Source organism: Micrasema longulum, unplaced genomic scaffold (genome assembly GCF_059751315.1).
Source record: "Micrasema longulum isolate JH-2025_06_02 unplaced genomic scaffold, ASM5975131v1 h1tg000802l, whole genome shotgun sequence".
In the NCBI taxonomy this organism is placed as follows: Eukaryota; Metazoa; Arthropoda; class Insecta; order Trichoptera; family Brachycentridae; genus Micrasema; species Micrasema longulum.
This window is the reverse complement of record NW_028277994.1, coordinates 34,941-55,751: the sequence shown is the minus strand read 5'-3', so window position 1 is coordinate 55,751 and position 20,811 is coordinate 34,941. Positions and strand designations below refer to the sequence as shown.

Sequence of the window (20,811 nt, the reverse complement as noted above, 5' to 3'; positions counted from 1 at the left end):
GTAGAAAAATACATTAAAAAAAAATAAAAAAAAACATATTTCCTTAATTTTAAAATAAAAAACTTAAATATGATTTTAATGGTAAAAAGCATCATTTAATTAAGGAGGTTGATAAACAAATATTTTTACCTTTAGTTTGTGAACTTTTTATTTATATTTTTATTGTTTGTGAACTTTTTATTTTATTTTGTAATCAACTATCTATTATAAAGCCTCTGAGTGTTTAAGGTATAAAATAAACATTTATTTACATGACAAGAAATAGTTTATGTTTACACAACACCTAACAATATCGAGTATTTTTTGGGCCATCTGAATGCATAAATTCATTTATTATCTTAACTAATAAAAATATGCTTTGTTTGGTATATTTTTATGTTCGTTTAACCCATGTCTTAACTATTTTTTTTATTATTGTACGGATAGATTTTGTTTATAATTTTTTTTATTTGAAAATAAAAAATGATTAATAGATATAACATAATATGTAAATTAACCGTTCAACCACATGGTATGATTTTTTGTTTCACAATGATTTGACTCAAGGGTAGATAAAGACAGATAAAGAAAGTATTTTTACTATAAATTTCGTTAAGGCTACAAAAACTAAGTAATTGTATAAAACATTATTCATGAAATTAAGTAGGTACCAAATATTATTCATTTGATGTTGATATATTGAAACTGGATTGTGGGTCCTGTGGTAGCGTGGTAGACTCAAGGATCACATGTCAAAAGTTTTAACCACGCTTTACCACAACTTGATTCCCATTCTAGCACAGTTATATCCGACTTTTATAAAATGACCCCAAAATTTAAATATTTGAGTAAATAATAAGAATGAATTATTGATAAACTCAAAAGAATAGACAATTAAGTAACTTACCATTTGGTCCTAAAATACTGAGTCTCTTTGGCGTCTGAGAAGACAAAACAAGCAGTTCCTGGGCTTCTTGCTTGAGCCTCTTGAGGCAGTAGTCCAAATCATGCTTGAAGTTAACACTGACATCTTGACTAGTGTCTATACACTCTAAATGACTTTCCGTCTCGATGAAGGGCAATATGCCATCAACATTGGGCGCAAAGTGCAGCCGCTTTGATTGTCGACTAGACTGCGAGAACGTACTGATGTTGAGATTTTCCCCTGAGCCGTAGACCGATCCCAGTTGAGAATCAGTTTCTTTCGCTGGGGGAATCGAGCTACAATGGACAATAAAACAATATTGCTAGGTTATTCACATCATAGTAACAACAGCGGAAAATTTCCAGGCCAGAAAGAAAATTCAAAGATATCATACGGAAAAACATTTTAAGCCTGGGTGCACGTGTCATTAGTTTGTATGACAAGTTTCAACTTGTTCTCTCAAGTAATTTGCTTTCACGAATTTTCGCAGTGGACGTCTTGTGTGTTTTTTGTTAAAATGGATAAACTTGAATATCGTGCGGTCATAAAATTATTCGTTTTGGATGGATTAACCCCTAAGGAAATTCATCCGAAGTTGACGAAAGTTTACGGGGACTCTGCTCCTTCCATGTCAACTGTTAAAAAGTGGGCAGCTGAATTTAAACGTGGTCACACGTTCCTCGAAGATAACCCACGTGAAGGACGGCCAAAAACCGCCACCACATCGGAAACCATCAAAAAGGTGCATTATATCGCGTTGGACAATAGGCGTGTGAAGGTGAGTAAGATAGCTGAGGCTGTAAGGATATCGGAAGAAGGGGTACGAAACATCTTACACAAAGAATTAAGGATGCGAAAGCTCTGCGCGAGATGGGTGCAGCATTTTCTGAATGCCGATCAAAAGCAAATGCGCAAACGACTTTCGCAGCAATGTTTGGACCGATTCAATAAGGATCCAACCGATTTTGTGCGGCGATTTGTCACCATAGATGAGACATGGATCCACCACTACACGCCAGAAACGAAACAGCAGTCCAAGCAGTGGGAAGAAGCCGGTAGTTTAGCGCCAAAGAAAGCGAAGTCGATCGCATCTGCCGGAAAGGTCATGGCCAGCGTGTTTTGGGATGCGAAAGGGATCCTGTTAATTGATTACCTTGAAAAGGGCAGAACAATCACAGGCGAATATTACTCCAACCTTCTTGACCAGCTGGATGCTATAATTTGCGAAAAGAGGCCTGGGTTGAAGAAAAAATCATTTTTCACTAGGACAACGCACCTGCACACAAGAGTGCATTGGCGATGGGAAAACTGCGGGATATGGGATACGATTTGCTCGATCATCCCCCCTATTCTCCTGATTTAGCACCCTCAGACTTCTATCTGTTCCCAAACTTGAAGAATCTTATTTCTGGGAAGCTCTTCGCGTCCAATGAAGAAGTTGAGAGGGCCGTAGATGAATATTGTCACAGCCTTTTCACAGCAACACTAGCCACGGGAACACATCCAGATTCAAAATTATGACTAATATTATTGTAATTTTGTATGATCTAACTGCTGTGTATGTTAAAAGGAATGTAATGAGTTGAAAAACTAACGGAATTAACATTTACAATAATTAATGTATAGTCATAATAAAATTAACAAAAACCAAGTCAATAATACTTTTATAAAATTCAAAAGAAAAAAGGTAAAAGGAACATTTTTGCATTTTTTTAATCGTAAGTAACATCATAATGATTATATTAGATATTTGTTGTTTATCTTTGTAAGAAATTATAATTTAAAAAATCATCCAGCTATTACTACCCTCCATCCATTACATTACCATCCAGCTACTAATTAAGATTTATTAAAATAGTAAACAGTTTAATCACATAACAATAATAAATAATATGAATATGACTGACCTTAGAATGATAGTGTTATCAAAGTTATCGTCTGCGTTGACAATTTGCCTGAGAAATTCACCAACAAAAGTGTTGTTCAACTCTTCCTCGCATAAGTTGAAGTATTCCACTAGTTGAGTGAGAACATTCCTGAGTGTGGCGGTCATAAGTCTGAGTCCATCCCTAGAATATTTTTTTTAAATACTCATAATAAAACCTTCACAATGCAATATCTTATGCACTAAGAAAAGTACAAAAGACAAACTAGTTTTCATGGATATTAAAAAATCGTAATAAGTATTACGCAATTCAATAAATCTTTTTGACCTCAGGACCCTACCCTGGTGAACAAATATGAATAAAACATTATAATTGAAAAACGGAATACTTCTTAGAATATAATCAAACGTAATACAGAAGGCGCAAATGAAAATCAGTTTTTAATTATTATTAACATTAACAAAAAAACGTCTTGACAACACAGATTATAAAGACATAAAAAACTAATATCATTGTATAAACTACTTAAAAAATAAAACACTTTGCAGGTGGAAGAATTTGTGCATTCTGAAACTATACAGGTAGTAGTGCTTCAATAAAATTCAAGAGGTCTTAGAACAAAGTGTTTTACTTCTTGAATTTATTATTGTTCCACAACATTAACGCCGATTGAATAAGATAAACCATCACCCCGAAAGGGTGGGCAGAGAGGATAGAACGCCACATCACTCTATCTTTGCATACAGATCTCGCTTCCTCTAAATTCATACATCTTCTCATGCACGCGCGCCGATAATTCCGACTTTTCAATGTTTAAAAAACTAAAATTTGGTGTTTGAAAAAAAAAACGATGTATAAAAAAATACACGAAATTGAAATATATTTTAGCACTTTTCCTCCTTTATGCTTTTTAAAACATTTTTTGGTATTTTTTGAAGTACGAGTACTTACCTAAACATTTTTAATTTTAATGATTTTAAGCCAACATATTTACAACAATATTGATAAATTGTAAAATACTTATAATTAATAAAAAAATCAATATAAAGTATTTTGAATGTGTTATTTTTTGTAAGATTATTTTAGCCTCATAAAATTACAATAACCTCACTTATTTTTAAACGTTTTTCTTATTGTTGTTTAAAATAAAATTTTGTTATAAACCAATTATTTTATAAGTAAGAAGTTTAAAACAAAGTTGTTTTATTTATTTTTTGAAGTACGAGTACTTACCTAAACATTTTTAATTTTAATGATTTTAAGCCTTTAACTCAACATATTTACAATCAATATTGACAAATTGTAAAATACTTCTAATTAATTAAAAATTCAATATAAAGTATTTTTAATGTGTTTTTTTTTTATAACCATATTTTTATAAGATTGTTTTAGCCTCACAAAAATGCAATAACCTCACTTATTTTTAAATGTTTTCCTTATTGTTATTTAAAATTAAATTTTGTTATAAACCAACTATTTTATAAGTAAGAAGTTAAAAACAAAGTTGTTTTATTTTATTTATTTTATTTTTTGCACCACAACAGGTCAGGAGGCCCAATTACAGTGGTGAATTACATCACAAAACACCCAGGCTTGAGAAAAATCACATTGAATTTTTGTGTTCTCACCGGGAATCGAACCCGGAACCTTCCGTGAGTGAGTCAAGCGTCTTGACCACTACACCACGGAGGCCGTCTTATCATTTTGATTATAATAAATAGCCCCAAATATAAATATTAGGATAAAGATGAATGTGTGAAGATGAACTAGAATGCAAACCTACCGGTCTTTAATAACTTCCTCTAATTTTCTATTCTTGTCAAAAGCATCATTGCGCTTCTGTTTCCATTTGTCCGCTTCAACTTTATATTTGTCTGTTATATGGGCCAGTTGGGTAGCGTTTTCACTTTGGACAGCCGATAACTGTGAAAATCAAAAATTAACACACAATAAACACCATATCACGACTTAATCAGAAACATTTTGCGCAACAGTCGAAAAAATTGGCAGCGTTACGCAAAAACTTCTCCACTTTACCTCAAAATAAATTTAAATTACGTACCCACGATTTTTTTTGAAAATCGGTTATTAATAAAATGTAATTTTTCTCAAAATCAAAGATTAAAACCATAAAAAGATCGATTTCCATTTTTTGCTGATATTATTTAAACATTAATATTAGTCCCCTGAAAGATTTAGTGTCTTTAAAAATTTGCTGTCATTTCATTTTTAATGAATATAATTTTCCATTCGTTGTTTAATACCAATAAACAATGCCACAAGTCCTGGAAATACTTGAAAACCTAAACATCCATATACCACTCTCCAATAAATTCTCCATCTCGGATCCTGAGGTCCGGTTGTTTGATTTAGATCACATAAATTTAATTTAAATGTGCTGATATATTTCTTATGATAAACTTTCCAATTTTTATTTTTTTTAGTTTAAAAATCTTTGATGAATCCAGTGGGGAAACAAAGTGAACGAATTTATGGCGTCGGAAATAATCGCAATATCCCGCCATAAAAACATCTGTCGGATATTTATGGAGTAGTACGTACATTGAACATTCTTATGTACGGTATTCCCCAAAAATTAGTGCCAACATTGTACCCACGTGTTTTTGCCCCTAAAACTAGACATCTGTACCTGGGACTGAAAAAACTTCCGCCCCATTCAACCAAATAATATTTTTCAAATATATATTTCAGTTCATAATAATCTTACTTGAACTTTGGCTTCAAAACTATTGATTTACACTGGATAATTTAAAATATTTAAAAAAAAAACAAATAAACAAAACAGAGTTTGCTAGTGTCACATTATTTTGTCCTAGTCTTAAGCTCCTATTGACCTTCGTTTATTTTTTAAATGAAGACATTAGACCTAAAAATAAACGGATCCTAAGGTAATTAAAAGTTTGAAATTATTACATGTAGCATCGGATTTTGGTCGCGTGGTAGAGTCGCGGACTTCCGAATCAGAGGTCCGAGGTTCTAACACCGTTTTACTACGTCTTAATTCCCGTTTTCAAGCACCTTTTCAGATGAAAATGGCACGAAATTGAAATATTTGAGTAAATTATACGAACGCAAATATTTGTTTTCCCCTCCCGGCGATGTGTAGCCAGTACACATTGCATTCAATAACTTTCATATCCGTGTAAATATAATAAATACTGTGGTAAGATTTTCGGTATTCCTTCGTTATACATTTACGTATGGATTGAAATAATTTATTATTAAGTAATAAATTCTTGTTTGGCACTGAAAAAGCATTTTATCGGAAATCGGAGATAAATCACCTATACAATAAAAAAATTAAAAAAACTAGCCGATGTGTCGCATTGTCGCGACGATTTAGTAAAAGAATACCGAATGTACGACTGTCTCAAACACTCTTAAGGTCTCACTCTCGATACTATAGATATATTCGCGAGCGAGAGACAATTGCACGCGTGACGCAGGTCATCCTGGACCACTGACCACAAAACGCCAGTTGTTCTCGGAGGTTCGCTAAAGGTGGTCCATTTGCTCAAGCTATGAGCGTTAGCAAATGTTTTTTTTATGTTTTAGCGATTATATTTCAAATATTATTACTTTGACTTCAAATATAGTTGACTGAAGCAATTGCCTACGAATGTCCCATTTTTCTAATTGTAAATCTATGTGTATCGACTACACAGCACCGGAACGCACGGATTTTTTTTAACACAGTACGGGAAGGGTTAATGTATGTTTTTTTCTTCATATTTGAAGGGACCGATTATATTTGAAATGTTTATGGTGTTTCGAAAAAGAAATTTGTAAAATGAAATACACAATTACGAGAAATGTCAAACGAGGCACTTCATAATGTTCCGAAATTTGCATCTACTGGGGTCTCCTCGTTGACAGGACGTATTATTTTTACAAAATTAAACGGAATATTTCGTATGAACTGATATGCTCAAATCGCTCATGCTCTATTTTATTAAATGTTGTGTGGTCTTATCAAAACAGATGATAAAATAAATACACCGGGAGTGTAAAGCCACGAAAATTTTTGCCACTGAATTCGTTGCCGTATCACTCGTATGTTCCAATGATAAATAAATATTTTAAAGGAATAAACAAAACACGGTAATTTTATTTATTCCTTTAAAACATAACAATGAACTACAAAGTCAATGTTACAAACATCCAAAATAGATAAATAAATAATTTACCAAGAACCAAAACGATAATTCTATGCAAAAATAAATAAAATAATAACATACCAGGAACACGTTTTTGACTGCCATATCTGACAGGAACGACGCGACAAAATTAAAGTTCAAATCATAATTTCACTCACACGTGATATGAAGACTGTATACACTTTAAACTATATTTTATTTATAACGTATTCACTCGCACACAATTAGTTTCGTATCACAAAACATTTGCAACAGTAACAAAATGTTAGACTTCAACACAGACAACGTTTTCATGATTATTATTATTTGTTGACTTTGAAATTAAATGAATACATATAACGAAGATCTATTATTAACCACCGCGATCGCTAATTTCTACACTACACAGTACTAAGCGTGGATAATAAGATTTCAGATCAGGATATTCACTTTGTTACACATGAACACGCGCAAAAATATCACAAATCAAATATTACTGAAAGTCTGTGTCAAAACAAAACGAAGAAGTGCTTTTCAGCTGATAAAAGTTCGACGCGCGTCTCTTGTGACGTCGGATGGCGTCTCGCGTTGCACGCTGTCTGGTTGTCTGGATGTCTGGATGTCTGGTTGTCTCGTGTCCGCGTCCGTGTCTCTACTCTCTAGTGATGGGACTTTATGAACTCGACGCGTTGACGGCGGAGCCGGCTGCGGTTCTCAAAACATTTACTGCGGGCACCGTAATTTTTTTATACAAACCACGAGCTAAAAGTTAAATTACGAAAGCCCGCTACGCTTCAATTCTTCATTTGTTAATTCATCGGTAAATATAAAGACATCAAAATTAATCAAAAGCAGATTTTTTTTTTGTATTTTAATGCATGTTTTAAAAGCAGCGCATAAGCTCAACAAGGACGACGCAAATTTATTTATTGTTTGTCTCGCGATAAAATTCATCCAAGAAAAACAAATAATAATAAAGAATGGAGATTTAGATTTTAATGTATTTAAGCATTTGCCGCTATTTCAGCCAAAATAAATACTTTCGCTTTTGAAAAAAAAAAACCTACAACATGTAAAATTAAACACGGATCTCCGGAATAATAATTACGACGAATTACGTAGTGAATAATCTTTACTATTCAAATATTATTGTTTATTTTGTTATATATTAGTAAATTTAGAACATGTATTTTTGTATCTAGCGAAGTAGTTAGGAATATTTCAGTACTATTTTTGTCAGTAAACGCCGTATTTCGGCACTGAAACTGAAGCAACTGAAAGTAAATAACACGTTGGTAACATGTCCTTGGACGCTTGGACAATATCTTCCGAATGCTGTATAATAAAATACCGACAAAAATTCAATAAAATAAAATGCGTAAATTGCAAGGCGTGGCGTAGCTCTTTGGACATCTCTGGACCTTTTCGTGGAAAATCTAAACGAAAACTACTTTGTAGGATGCAATAACTTATATTTACATATAAGTTATTAATTTAAAAAATAATTGGTACACTTCCACTTATTTATTTTGACCAATTAAAATTTTATATTTTTGAAAAAAAAAATAAATCTCACACTGTTCCATTGAAATATTGCGTATTGTATCTTTTTCAACTTATTTTCAAATGTACCTACACTTAAGATAATATTTCGTTTTATATAAATTATCCTTACACTGTATAATATTCACCAGTCTGAAGATGCCCATTAGAGGGGGAAAGCGCTAATTGGTCAAAATAAAAAGTGGAAGTGTACCAAGTATTTTTTAAATTAATAACTTATATGTAAATATAAGTTATTACAATGGAATTTCATCAAGAATTGTCAATAAATAATTTAAACGAAATACTTTGTAGGAGTTTTAATTTATTTGCTTTGTTTTTTTAAGGTATTTTTTTTCATTTGTTCGGTTTACATGTTCTATTAATATATTTATTTATAAAAATGTTAAACTTTTTTGTTCTTAATATCTACTTTTGTTCTATGTTAAAATATTATTTTAGTCCGGAATTGAGTTTCAATAACTCCTGGGAATGTATGACAATGTCATCGTTTTGTATGTTAAACAAATTTAATCAAGTAAATATTGGTATCTATAAGCAATCATTAGATAAACCAACGATAAGGGACGGAGGATAGTGAGGATACTAAACCCTATCTATGAATCATTGTCAATTAGCTCAGTAAGCAGATAGAAGCTCCCCGCTTGAATATAATGTATTTCCAAATGAGAAATCGTGATAAGGTCACCATTGAATGAATGGTTGAAATATCTTCGCCCCTCGGAGAAATGTATTTATATCTGTCGTGGGATGTGCTGGAGAGTCGAGTACAAGGTACAACAGTGGGTACAGGTCTGTCAGAAAGAGCTGGCGCGAAAAAAACATTTACACGTTGCGCTTGTGTAAATGTATAGTATCTGTGAACATATATATATTTAATTTATGGGTATTAAGCTATGGATTTATAAATATTACTTGCAATACCTGTTATTCCTTATTTTTTCTCTGCTGCTTTGACATGTTTTTATACTTTTAAACTACTTTCAATTACTTATATTGTATGTTATATTGATTAATTTTAGAGTACCTGCTGTCAACACTAGGAGTACTTTATTATTTCATTGCTCCGGTACTTCTTCCAACCAACAAGACAATTCATTGATACCGAGACTGCATAGGTTAGGTAACACTTATGGAACGGCTGCATATATTCTGTCCAATTCTTTACTATCTTATAAGTCCACAATATCAAGTTTATTTGTAGCTGCTCGTCAAACTATTATTGACAATTCAATTCCATAAATTAAAAAAATACTTGTTTATTTTTATTACGTTTTTCATATATTGATTAATTTTAGAGTACCTGCTGTCAACACTAGGAGTACTTTATTATTTCATTGCTCCGGTACTTCTTCCAACCAACAAGACAATTCATTGATACCGAGACTGCATAGGTTAGGTAACACTTATGGAACGGCTGCATATATTCTGTCCAATTCTTTACCATCTTTTAAGTCCACAATATCAAGTTTATTTGTAGCTGCTCGTCAAACTATTATTGACAATTAAATTCCATAAATTAAAAAAATACTTGTTATTTTTATTACCTTATACTTGTTTTTTATTTTTTACTATTATATCAAATTGCATTGTAGTATTGGCAAATACGCATTTCATATAAACATATTTTTATTTCTTCCTTTTTCGCGATAATATATGGTTGCTTGTTTATTAATTTAATTTAAATTTGTCTTTCTTGCTTACCGTAACACTTTATTTACTGTGTTTGCTTTACAGAATTTATTTCATAAGCTTTGCATTTTGTGTTTATATGCTTACTGTTTTTTCTTGCATACCTTTGTTATTATTGTTTTTTTTTTTTACTTTGTAAAACTTTTTATTATTTCTTTTTTAACTAATTTTACAATTTTTTTCTGTATATTCTGTGTTTATTATTTAGTATGTTAGCATGTATTTTATTTTTGTTTTTTGTAAATGCCTTTTGGGCGTTAATGAACAAAATAAATATGTATATGAAATCAATTTATTGCTGCTCTTACTATGTGTCATTAATTTTGAAGATGTTTTTAAATTGACATAAATTTATTTTCTTATTTTAAGATTCTTTAAAGATTCTTCTCATCGTTTTTTTGAATCCCTTAAAATATATATGTGTATATTTATGTTTTTCCTTTTTAAAAAAATGTTATTATTATTTCATTTTATTTTTACGTCTGAGCATGTTTTTCATTCTTTATTTTAATTCTTAACTTTTAATTACTTTTACAAATTTTCTTAATTTTTTAACTTTAATTTTTTAAACAACTTCGTTTTATGTTTATTTTCCTTCTCTTTTTTGTACTTTAATTAATAACCTTACATATAATTACTTTATAATATGGAAACTTCACTGGTCCATTAGAGTTAAGTCTAAGTGTGTAAAATATAAAACTATGTGACTGTACTGTATGTTTCCTAAATAAAAGAAAATAAATAAAATACTTTATCATTTAATCTAGTCACGTATGCATGGGTCAATTATCTAGTGCTGGCGCGTTCGAAAAACTTAGACAAACGCATTTTTAATGTACAGAATGTTGATTTAAAAAAGTGTGCATAAAATTTTAGTCGAATATGCTACGTTTTTTAAAACCTCTTTGGGATTAGACGGTTGTGTATATGAAAAGTAAAAACCGTCAGTCAAGAAAATGTCATATATTTTTTATTTTTAAACAAGTACATTTTTAATATTTTTTTTTTGTTTTCATTATAATAGTTATAAATAGATTTAACGAAATGCACGAAACAAGTTATATTGGAGAAAATATATATACACACTTATTGATAAACAACAAATCAAATTATTTATACACTTAAAACAATCTATTATAAAAATATAACTTGTGTTATGCATTTTCATCACATGGTGTTAATTTTTATTATGTATGTATGCTTTATTAAGTAAGTTCGTGGCCTTTTAAGGACTAATATAAACTTTTAAAAATATTGCAATTTTTTTTTTAATTTCTCAATAACATATTTTTTCAAATAAATTTTAAATACTTCAACGCTATCTATTACTTCTGGAAACTCATTGTACAGCTTCAATTTTTTATATGATATGATGAACACAAAATATATAATAAAAAAATGTACTCGGGTAAAGATGAATTGATATATTTATTACATTTTCTTAACCCATTTTCATATACACAACTCTCTAATCCAACAGAGATTTTTAAAAAAGATAGCCCATTTGGTTAAAATTTAACATAACCTTTTTAAAATCACCATCCTGTAGATTTTAAATACGTTTGTGTGAGTGTTGTGAACACGCCAGCTCTTATCAATCGATATGTACAGTGTATTCACATTGCGCACTACCAACTGCGCACTAGGACTGGAGACAGGAAGACACGGACGGACATGGAAGCTGAACCGCGGGCGCGGGTGCGTACTAAAAAATATGTACACGAGACAAGTACCGGGTACCTAGTGCCTACATAAATATGTAGTATACTACGGAATGCGCGCATAAATATAGACAGACGCGAGTATTCCGTTCACAGCTTTACATGACATACTGCTTATTACTAGCATATTTACCAGACTAAACAATAATAACTAACTACCCACAGCCCCCAGGGCAATAAAAACACATTTAAATGTATAACGCCTAACTTCAATCAACCGGCGCTGTTTTAAATATAATTTCAATAAACACGCACTTTATAATAACAGACCGGTGAATCAGAACAAATTAGTCTTAAGAAAAATCACATTCAATTAAATTATTGTGATCTTAGTGTATAACAAGACTGGATTCCACTCCCTCGGAAATTACTTAGCAGGACTGAAATTAATTGTAATAATTTCATATTTTTCCTCAAAAATCCTAATTTCAATAAGAATGTCGATGATGGCAAATTACTAAAGTGTAATAAAGTGATCTGATGGGCATGACTCGAGTCTAAAATCACTTTGACATGTCGTATGGAAAAAAACTTTATCTGATAAAAACGGACAAACAACTGCTTTTTTTATGAAATCGATCTTTATTGATTTGGGCCAATTTGAAAAATCACTCTTCAACTTTCACTGGCTGGTTTAAGTGGCCACTTTACACACTGTGTAACATTCAGCATTCTACCTATGTTTGAACATCTTTTTTCCTCAACTCTTACATCTGTTGACTTTCCTGAATAAGAAGACAGGTCATAAGCCCTGTAAATGACTTCCCTGTTACCCTCTCAAAAATGTTTTCTCTATCCGTTGCAATGAATTTCAGTACATTGTCTATTTAAACTGTTTTGTCGTTATCTGCATCCAGTAATGCATAGGGTACTGCGTTGATACATCAATTGCAGCATATTGCCTATTAGTTACATCGATAAGGCATCAGATGTAAGTTCAGGGAAACTATGAAATAGCGTAATTATTTTTTTATTTAATTTATTAGAGAAAACAACAGCATTGCAAAATAAATATGTACAACATTATATGAAAGCAAAAAATAATGACAGTATACATTATAGTGTTCCTCAGAAACACAATTGAAAAAATCCAGTTAAGGCTGTAGTCAGGAAAAACAAACGCAAAATTAGGAAATCATACGATTTTGCCATTTTAAAACGAATGTTTTTTTTTTGAACGCGCAATAATAAAAAAAAATCATGAATTAGATAAAAACAATATTTTTTAAAGGTATTTCTGTCAAAAAATATACTTAAAAGTTTTATGTAACTAAATATAATTACTTTTAGACCGGCAGATTACGCCATTTCAAATTTAGACTAAACTTAGGTATCTGGGATCGTAATAAAGACTAAGTATTGAACAAAAATTTGTTGTAATAATTTGAAGATAATAAATTTAACATAAAAGTGGTCGCGGACCAATTTTAATTTTTTGTTTTTGAAAAAAAATACAAGCATTTTAAATCACATACATTTTTGTGTCATTTTCCTTTATTTCTACTTAAAATTATGCCTTCGGTAATATTATTTTTTTTATATTGAAATACTTTAGTTGAAACCTTTTTTTATAGGATTGTACTCTCTTTTTTTGAAAAAAGAAGATAATTCTGGTTGAAATATTTCATTTAAAACAATATCTTATTGACTTTTTCGTGACCCTCAGACCAACCCTTATCGAAAGCTATTAGTTCAGACCAGCCCTTTCGAAAGCGATTAGGGCTATTCTGAAGATCAGTCTATTGTGATTTAAAATGCTTGTATTTTTTTTTCAAAAACAAAAAATTAAAATTTGGCCGCGGCCACTTTTATGTTAAATTTATTATCTTCAAATTATTACAATGAATTTTCGTTCAATACTTAGTCTTTATTGAGATCCCAGATACCTAAGTTTAGTCTAAATTTGAAATGGCGTAATCTGCCAGTCTTAAATTAATTATATTTTAGTTACATAAAACTTTTAAGTACATTTTTTGACAGAAATACCTTTAAAAATTATTTTTTTTATCTAATTTATTTGTTTTTATTTTTTTATTACTGCGCGATTGAAAAAAAAACATTCGTTTTAAATGGCAAAATCGTATGATTTTCTCATTTTGCGTTCGTTTTACCAGACTACAGCCTTAAGTGATAAAAATAAAACAAACTAAAAATAGTTACGTGTATGTAAGCGAGTGGGGGCGAGTAAAGAAAAAAAACACAACAAATAAATTGCAAACTTGTCGGTAATCGAGCCCGGGACCTCATACAAGCTAGCTGAATCCACTAAACATAACACTCAAACGATATTTTCGGAAAATACTTTCAAAGAATAACAAATATCTCAATTACTTCTTGACTTTGATATTTAAAAAAAAATCAAAAACATTTCAGGTTAGTTACTGTACAATACATTTGCTAAGTATTCAAAAATTTACGGGTATTTTCGATTATCAATAAGACTCAATTGGAGAATATCAGAACAATCTCTCACATACGACATTCTAAAACGAGACAAGGACAGTCAAGACTAAATGACCGCGGACTGAAATAATACAATAAACCTCCAGACCAAACTAAACAAAAGACTTGGAAAACCTTTATTTAATTATTCATTTTAAAGAAACAAACAGTCGACAATGGTATAGTAACATTTAAAAAAAATACAGTTTTTAAAGACAGACCAGAAAAGTTTCTAAATAACAATCACACATATTATTAAATTGTGTTACAACAAAAGGGTGTGTTTATGTATATTTGTATGAGAGTAAGTGTAGATGTGTGTTTATGTGTATTAGTGTAGGAGTAAGTGTTCAGGTCTGTGTAAGTGTGAGCATCATTAAATAGTAAGTGGGATCGTATCGCAGCCAGAAATAAGGGTCTTAATTTATTTTTAAATAAATTAAGGGGCATGTAAACATCTTTACAAAAGATGTTAACATTAATATCACTAACGATGAATAAAAAGATAAATTATTTTGTAAAATTAATTATAAAATTATTTTCAAATAAAAATAATAAGTATACACAAAATCTTCTGTTTTCTGCGATTGCTGAGGAAATTTCACAAACGTGTGAAACTGAAATAAATACAGTATTTCATAAAATAGTTTCGGGCTATTTCATCCGACTTTTTTTTATATTGGCTGAAAACCTACTCCGCCACGTGATGTAATGGTCAGCGCGTTTGCAAGAGGTCTCGGGTTTGATTCCCAACATGGTTGACATGAAATATTCATTTTAAAAGTTTTTACACTAGAATATTTCCCTAGACTGGCAACCTAACGCGTAAGACGATCATCTTACCTTCATGTACAAGTGATCAAGATACGCTGCGATTGGTGTACGAATTCAGTGGCCTATGCACCATTAGGCGCGGAAGGGGAGTAATAAATGAATGAATGAAAATCTACATTCAGCTGAAAAAAATTGTATATATTATACTTGTATTAGTTTTTAATAACTTAATTAGCAAAAAATGACAAATTTGATTTCCTTCCATACTTTTACCTTTATTTGCTTTTTATATATCTTGAATTTTTATGTTTTTTTGTATTATTTAATTTAGTACTCACTCTTATTTGGCATATTATTTATTACTCCTATTTCTTACTATAGTATAGAGTAAGTTTCTAGAAACTACATCTCAATTATCATTTCAATTATGTTTTTACATATACAGTAGCGAGCACTGAAATCTTTCCACCTATTAGAAAGGGCTAGTGCAGGAATAAAGTTCTTAGAACTAATTACCCCAACCCTTTATTTTTTTCTACCTGAATAGGGTCTTACTCAAATAATGAGACCAGTTTTATTGTGACTTTCAACGTGTTGACATCAAGTATTAATGTTCTTGTGAATTATGGCAACATTTAAGCAATTAAGCGTTTTACAAAAAAAATACAAGTTTATCTTTGGCGACGCTAAAAGTGAGTTCCAGAGCTATAGCAGTTCAGATTGGATGCAGTCACATTGCAGTGTTAGATTGTATGAAAAAAATCAAGGTTCTGCAAGTCTAGAGCGAAAAAAGGTACTGGGCATAAAAAAAAAACAACACATACTGAGAATCGACTGCTAAAGCGAATCTGTTAGCAAAATCGATTCAAAACCGTGGATATAAGGACAGAGTTCATAAAGGCTGGTGGTTCTGAAGTGGGTGTTCACACCGTACGTCGAAGACTCCACTTCGGGAGAGCGCCTTTTTTGCCAGGAGGCCTGTAAAAAAACCACTACCGACCAAAAAAATGCGCATTGCCCGCTTAGAATGGACTAAAAAATATAAAACTTAGAGTGAAATCGATTGGCGACGAGTTGTTTTTTCCGATGAGAGTAAATTTAATTTATTTGGTTCGGATGGAATTCAGTACGTGAGACGAAGATTCGGAGAACGTTTAAGCGATGAGTGTCTTAGACCAACAGTGAAGCATCCTGCTGGACAAATGGTCTGGGGATGTTTCTCCTTTTATGGAGCTTTTGTGGATTATTTAATTAGCATAAAAGGAGCTGTGAATGCAGAAGTTTACAAAAAAAACTTTGGATGAGTATTTATTCCCGTCAATTGAAATGCACTATTCCTATATTTCTGAGTGCATTTTCCAAGATGACTCTGCACCGTGTCACCGACGAGCAAAAACTATAAGTATTATGTTTTTCTGACACTGTGATTTATAATGTTCAAAAAAAAAATAAAAAAAAAATAACACTATTAAAATCATTTTTAGGTCAAATAATATATAAAAATTCATAGAATTCCAACACTGGATTGCCCGGAAATAGTCCTGACCTGAACCCTATCGAGAACTTGTGGCATAAAATGGCAATCGAAACAAATAAACTGAAGCCTTCGTCAAAGGAAAAACGTCAAAAAAAGGTGGTTTGAATTTTTTTCCCAGGACTACATACAAAATTTGGTGAAATCCATGCCAAAACGTATTGAAGCAGTAATAAAAAAAAAGAGGAACAACAGCTGATTTTGTTGGTTTTTGATAATTGTTAGTGCAATGTACCTATGTAATTTTATTTTAAATTAATATGCGGTTTTTAAAATTTTATGAGCATTTTTCATTTTTGTGCGAAAAAATCGAAAATATACATATTAACTATAAAATTATGAAAAAAATAATTTTGGGCACTTTTTTTGTACATCATCTTTAAACGGTATTGCTTAATAATTTGGACTGAAAAGCTATCAAGAAATCACAACAAAAACAATATTTAAAAAAACTGATATTTTCAGTCTGGAAGTGCTCGCTACTGTATATTCTTTTTCTATTGATTTCAATGATATTTTTTTTCAATACTACTATATTTTATTATTATACTTGTATTTGGTTGATTTCTATGATACTATTATTTTGTTTATTTGAATATGTATGAATCTAAATTTGTATAATTTATATTTTAATATTTATCTTTTTCAAATTATATTATTTATTACCTTGTTTTCCTGAATTTGTATTTTATAGCATTACATGTCATTATAATTTAATCTAATTAATTTTAATATGTATTTTTTATTGTTAATTATTATGGCTTGACACAGGCACAGCCTAAAGAGCCTCAATTTCATTAATATATGAACAAGTGTAATTTTGAACTTAATATAAATTGTATTCATAAATAACGTTAATATAAATTGTAATGGATTTGTAATCAAAAAATTTAACAATTAATTACGTTATGTTATTTAAATAATTATAGATTATAAAATAAAGTTACACCTGCCTTTTCTAGATTTCGAATACAATATTTGTAACCATGGAGTTGTAGGTACCTATGGTATCTTACCTGTGGTACGTATAAATAATTATATTAAAATAGTGATGTGAAACATTGACCGCTTTCTTTGTTTATTTTTATGAACATAAATAACAAAAAAAAAAATACAAAAAGATACAAAAAGTTATTTTACTAAGGATAAAATTAATTATACCTATAACTACGCAAACTCACAGCTAACATTTTTCTTCAATTTAATTTACAAAGTAAAATTATGTTTTCAGTATGAAAAATTAAATATGTATGCAATTATTTTTTTCTAAACATGTTCAATTAGAGGTTACCGACGAAGATACTTTAAATTTTCATACAAATATACACATTGTCGTACATAAATATCGTTTTTGATGAATACCGCCTCGATCTGTACCGATGAAGATAGCGTGTGTAATCGCGGCCTAGGAGTTCGAGATTTAAATCCCGCACTACCCCAAACCCATCACATTCACGATTTTTTTTTCATGGCTCCAAAATCAAAATATTTTTACAAAACACAACAACACTTTTTTTCAATTTGCAAACGTAAGCTAACAAATTTCAAACACTTTTAAAACAGTCATAAGTTTAGCACTACCATATATATATGTATTATCTTTTTCTTTATTATCAGAAAAATAACAACGAAAATTGTTTTTTCTTTCTAAAAAGATCAGTGCCGTATATTTCGGAAGCTTGCGATCATCTTGCGATATTTAAATTCGTGTATTGAATATACTGATAGTTTGTCACTTGAGGATACTTAAGATGAGATAATTTTTATGTACTCGACATTACTATCATTTCAGAATTGTACATTGTTGAAAAAAGCAATAGAAAATGGGAATAAAATAATTATATTAAAAAAGTTTATATTTGAAGCACTAACTTTGTGGTTATTCATTATAATAAAATAAATAAAACAACCTTGTTTTTAACCACTAATTTTTATTTTTCACCGACCGGTTTCAAAGCAAACAAGCTTCTTTGTCAAGGTTTACGTAAACGTTTAAAAAACGTTAAAAAAGATTTTAAAAAAACAGCAAAAAAAGTAAGTGTGAGTTTTTTTAATGATTATTTGTTCTTATTCATATAAAAAATACGGAACTAAAAACGATATTAAAAATTTTAGTGCCGTGAAGTACTTTTTTAGTCTTTATAAAATTATAAAATTGTTTTAATCTTCGCTCTACAGTGAATCTTACAATGAATAGTTTTTTTTTATAAATGCCGTAATGTAACTAGAGAAAAGTGGCGTACTTTCTGTCGTAAAATATTCTAAGGATGGGTGGATTGATCCGATAATGTATGCATATTTTCTAACTTTTTTGTTTAGTAAACATGTACTTAGCAATCGAAATTCGTAGGCCTCCTGTAAAATGGTTTAAATTAATGTACTTGTCCAATATATGCATTTAATAAAAAATACGTTTTCATTGAAATAACATTATAGTTCTTAGAAAACAGTGTCGCCATCGTCATTGGTGACGCAAATTTAGAGCTGAACGAACGAGCAAAATACTCGTATCAAGTATGATAAAGAAACCTAAAAACAGACTTGATGTTTTTAATTTCCATTTACTTATTTTTTTTGTTAAATACTTGTAGCGCGTTGTGGGATTTAAGAATTATTCCAATTCACGCCGTTTTCCCGTAGGCGCAAGCAGAGAGGATAGAACGCCATATCACTCTATATTATTATACAGACCTCGATTCCTCTACATACATCTCGTGTACGCGCGCCGATTATCCCGACTTTTGACCCGTCTATCTTCAAGTCTTCGTTACGTTTAGTCATGCAGACACGACAGCATTCAGCATACTTTCATCCTTGTTTTTCCTTGAAATCTCAACTACATCCCACTGAGATTATTATTTATACTATAGGAAATGTCAATATCAAATTCCAACAAGAATTTCCCTATCCTGCTCACGCCTCAGCTGTTCGTGTGGTCGGATAGTCGGTAACTTAGTGGCGTAGCTGCGGTAGTGAAAAAAGACTTCATCAAGTTCAAATTAAATTAGAATCGAGTTATATAATGATTGCACTGATCGGCAGAATGCACGCGCCAGAGAGTAATGAACACTGAATACCCCCTCTAGAATATGAATACAATATTTACAAACACATACAAAAGAACCTAAACAGCAAAATAAGATCATTATTGTAATGTGTAAACGAAAGGTTAACTCGGCGTTTCGTAAACTGTGAACAAGCGCTTAATGTAATGTAATAACTCGGGACTCGCGGCGAACATACACAAGTAATAATACGAATCCAAAATTAGGATATAGAATATACAGCTACGATAACAAGAAGGGTGAATCCCAAATTATATTGCTGAAGTAAATAAATTGGTCATGGTAACATAATAATTTGGGTCTCTTTAAAAATTTGATAGGCGAAAATAAATACATTTTGATTTGTCCTCAGTCCCCCTTTAGTTCAAAATAATCACGAAATATTAGACTATTCTTAATTACATGATTAAAATAGAATAGTTGACTACAATGGTATCCCTCTTTTTTATAATAGGGAAGATTATAAGAAATCATTATTATTGAAACGTCGATCGCCGCCAATATTTTACGTCATAACGAGCTGAACCCGGCAATCCTTTGCTATTGCTACATTTGAATATATACTCGCATATATATGAAATTAACACTATCGGAACTTTGATATCAATTATTTTATTTAGTTCAAATTAGATTTGCACATACGCAATATTATTTTTGTGTTTCGGATTACATAAATTGTGAGGATATGCGGTGACGGGGAATTTTCATAAATAGGTATTCGAACATTGTTTTTCAGTCACTGTCTTGCAGATGCCTCCCCGATACCCCCGGGAGAAAAAGACAACTGCATGTCGGACTTTTTATGCCTAACTCAAACATACTAAATTGACGTTTCGTTGCCCCGTTTTTCGCATTCCAAAACCGTGCCGATTTTGTTTTTTTTAACAGAGTATCTAGTTTTTTAGTGTTGGTAAGTTCTGCGTTTTTCAAAAAGAGTGAACATATTCGTAAACCGTGCACCCGAAGACAGCGAATAAATCAGGCCATTTTTACGGGTTTTTGGATGGTCCTAGTTCCCACTGTAAATAATTTATCAAAAAACAAAACGACAGGAACACGCCAATGGTAAATAT

The 20,811-nt window shown here is 30.9% G+C and overlaps 1 protein-coding gene across 6 annotated transcripts in view; it reads right to left on the bottom strand.

Moving 5' to 3' along the window:
• Positions 1-20,811, bottom strand: part of Plp (Pericentrin-like protein) — a 55,266-nt gene that overhangs the window by 19,521 nt on the left and 14,934 nt on the right. For 3 of the 6 annotated variants that reach the window (XM_088230638.1, XM_088230640.1, XM_088230639.1), the window contains exons 7-9: positions 4,574-4,713; positions 2,812-2,973; positions 887-1,200 (exon numbers count right to left, since the gene is read on the bottom strand). In XM_088230638.1, the coding sequence (XP_088086764.1) occupies positions 887-1,200; positions 2,812-2,973; positions 4,574-4,713 (616 nt within the window). Of the gene's footprint in view, positions 1-886; positions 1,201-2,811; positions 2,974-4,573; positions 4,714-5,724; positions 5,911-7,049; positions 7,549-20,811 lie in introns of those variants that run through there. The other 3 variants (XM_088230641.1, XM_088230643.1, XM_088230642.1) reach the window with 2 other exon arrangements.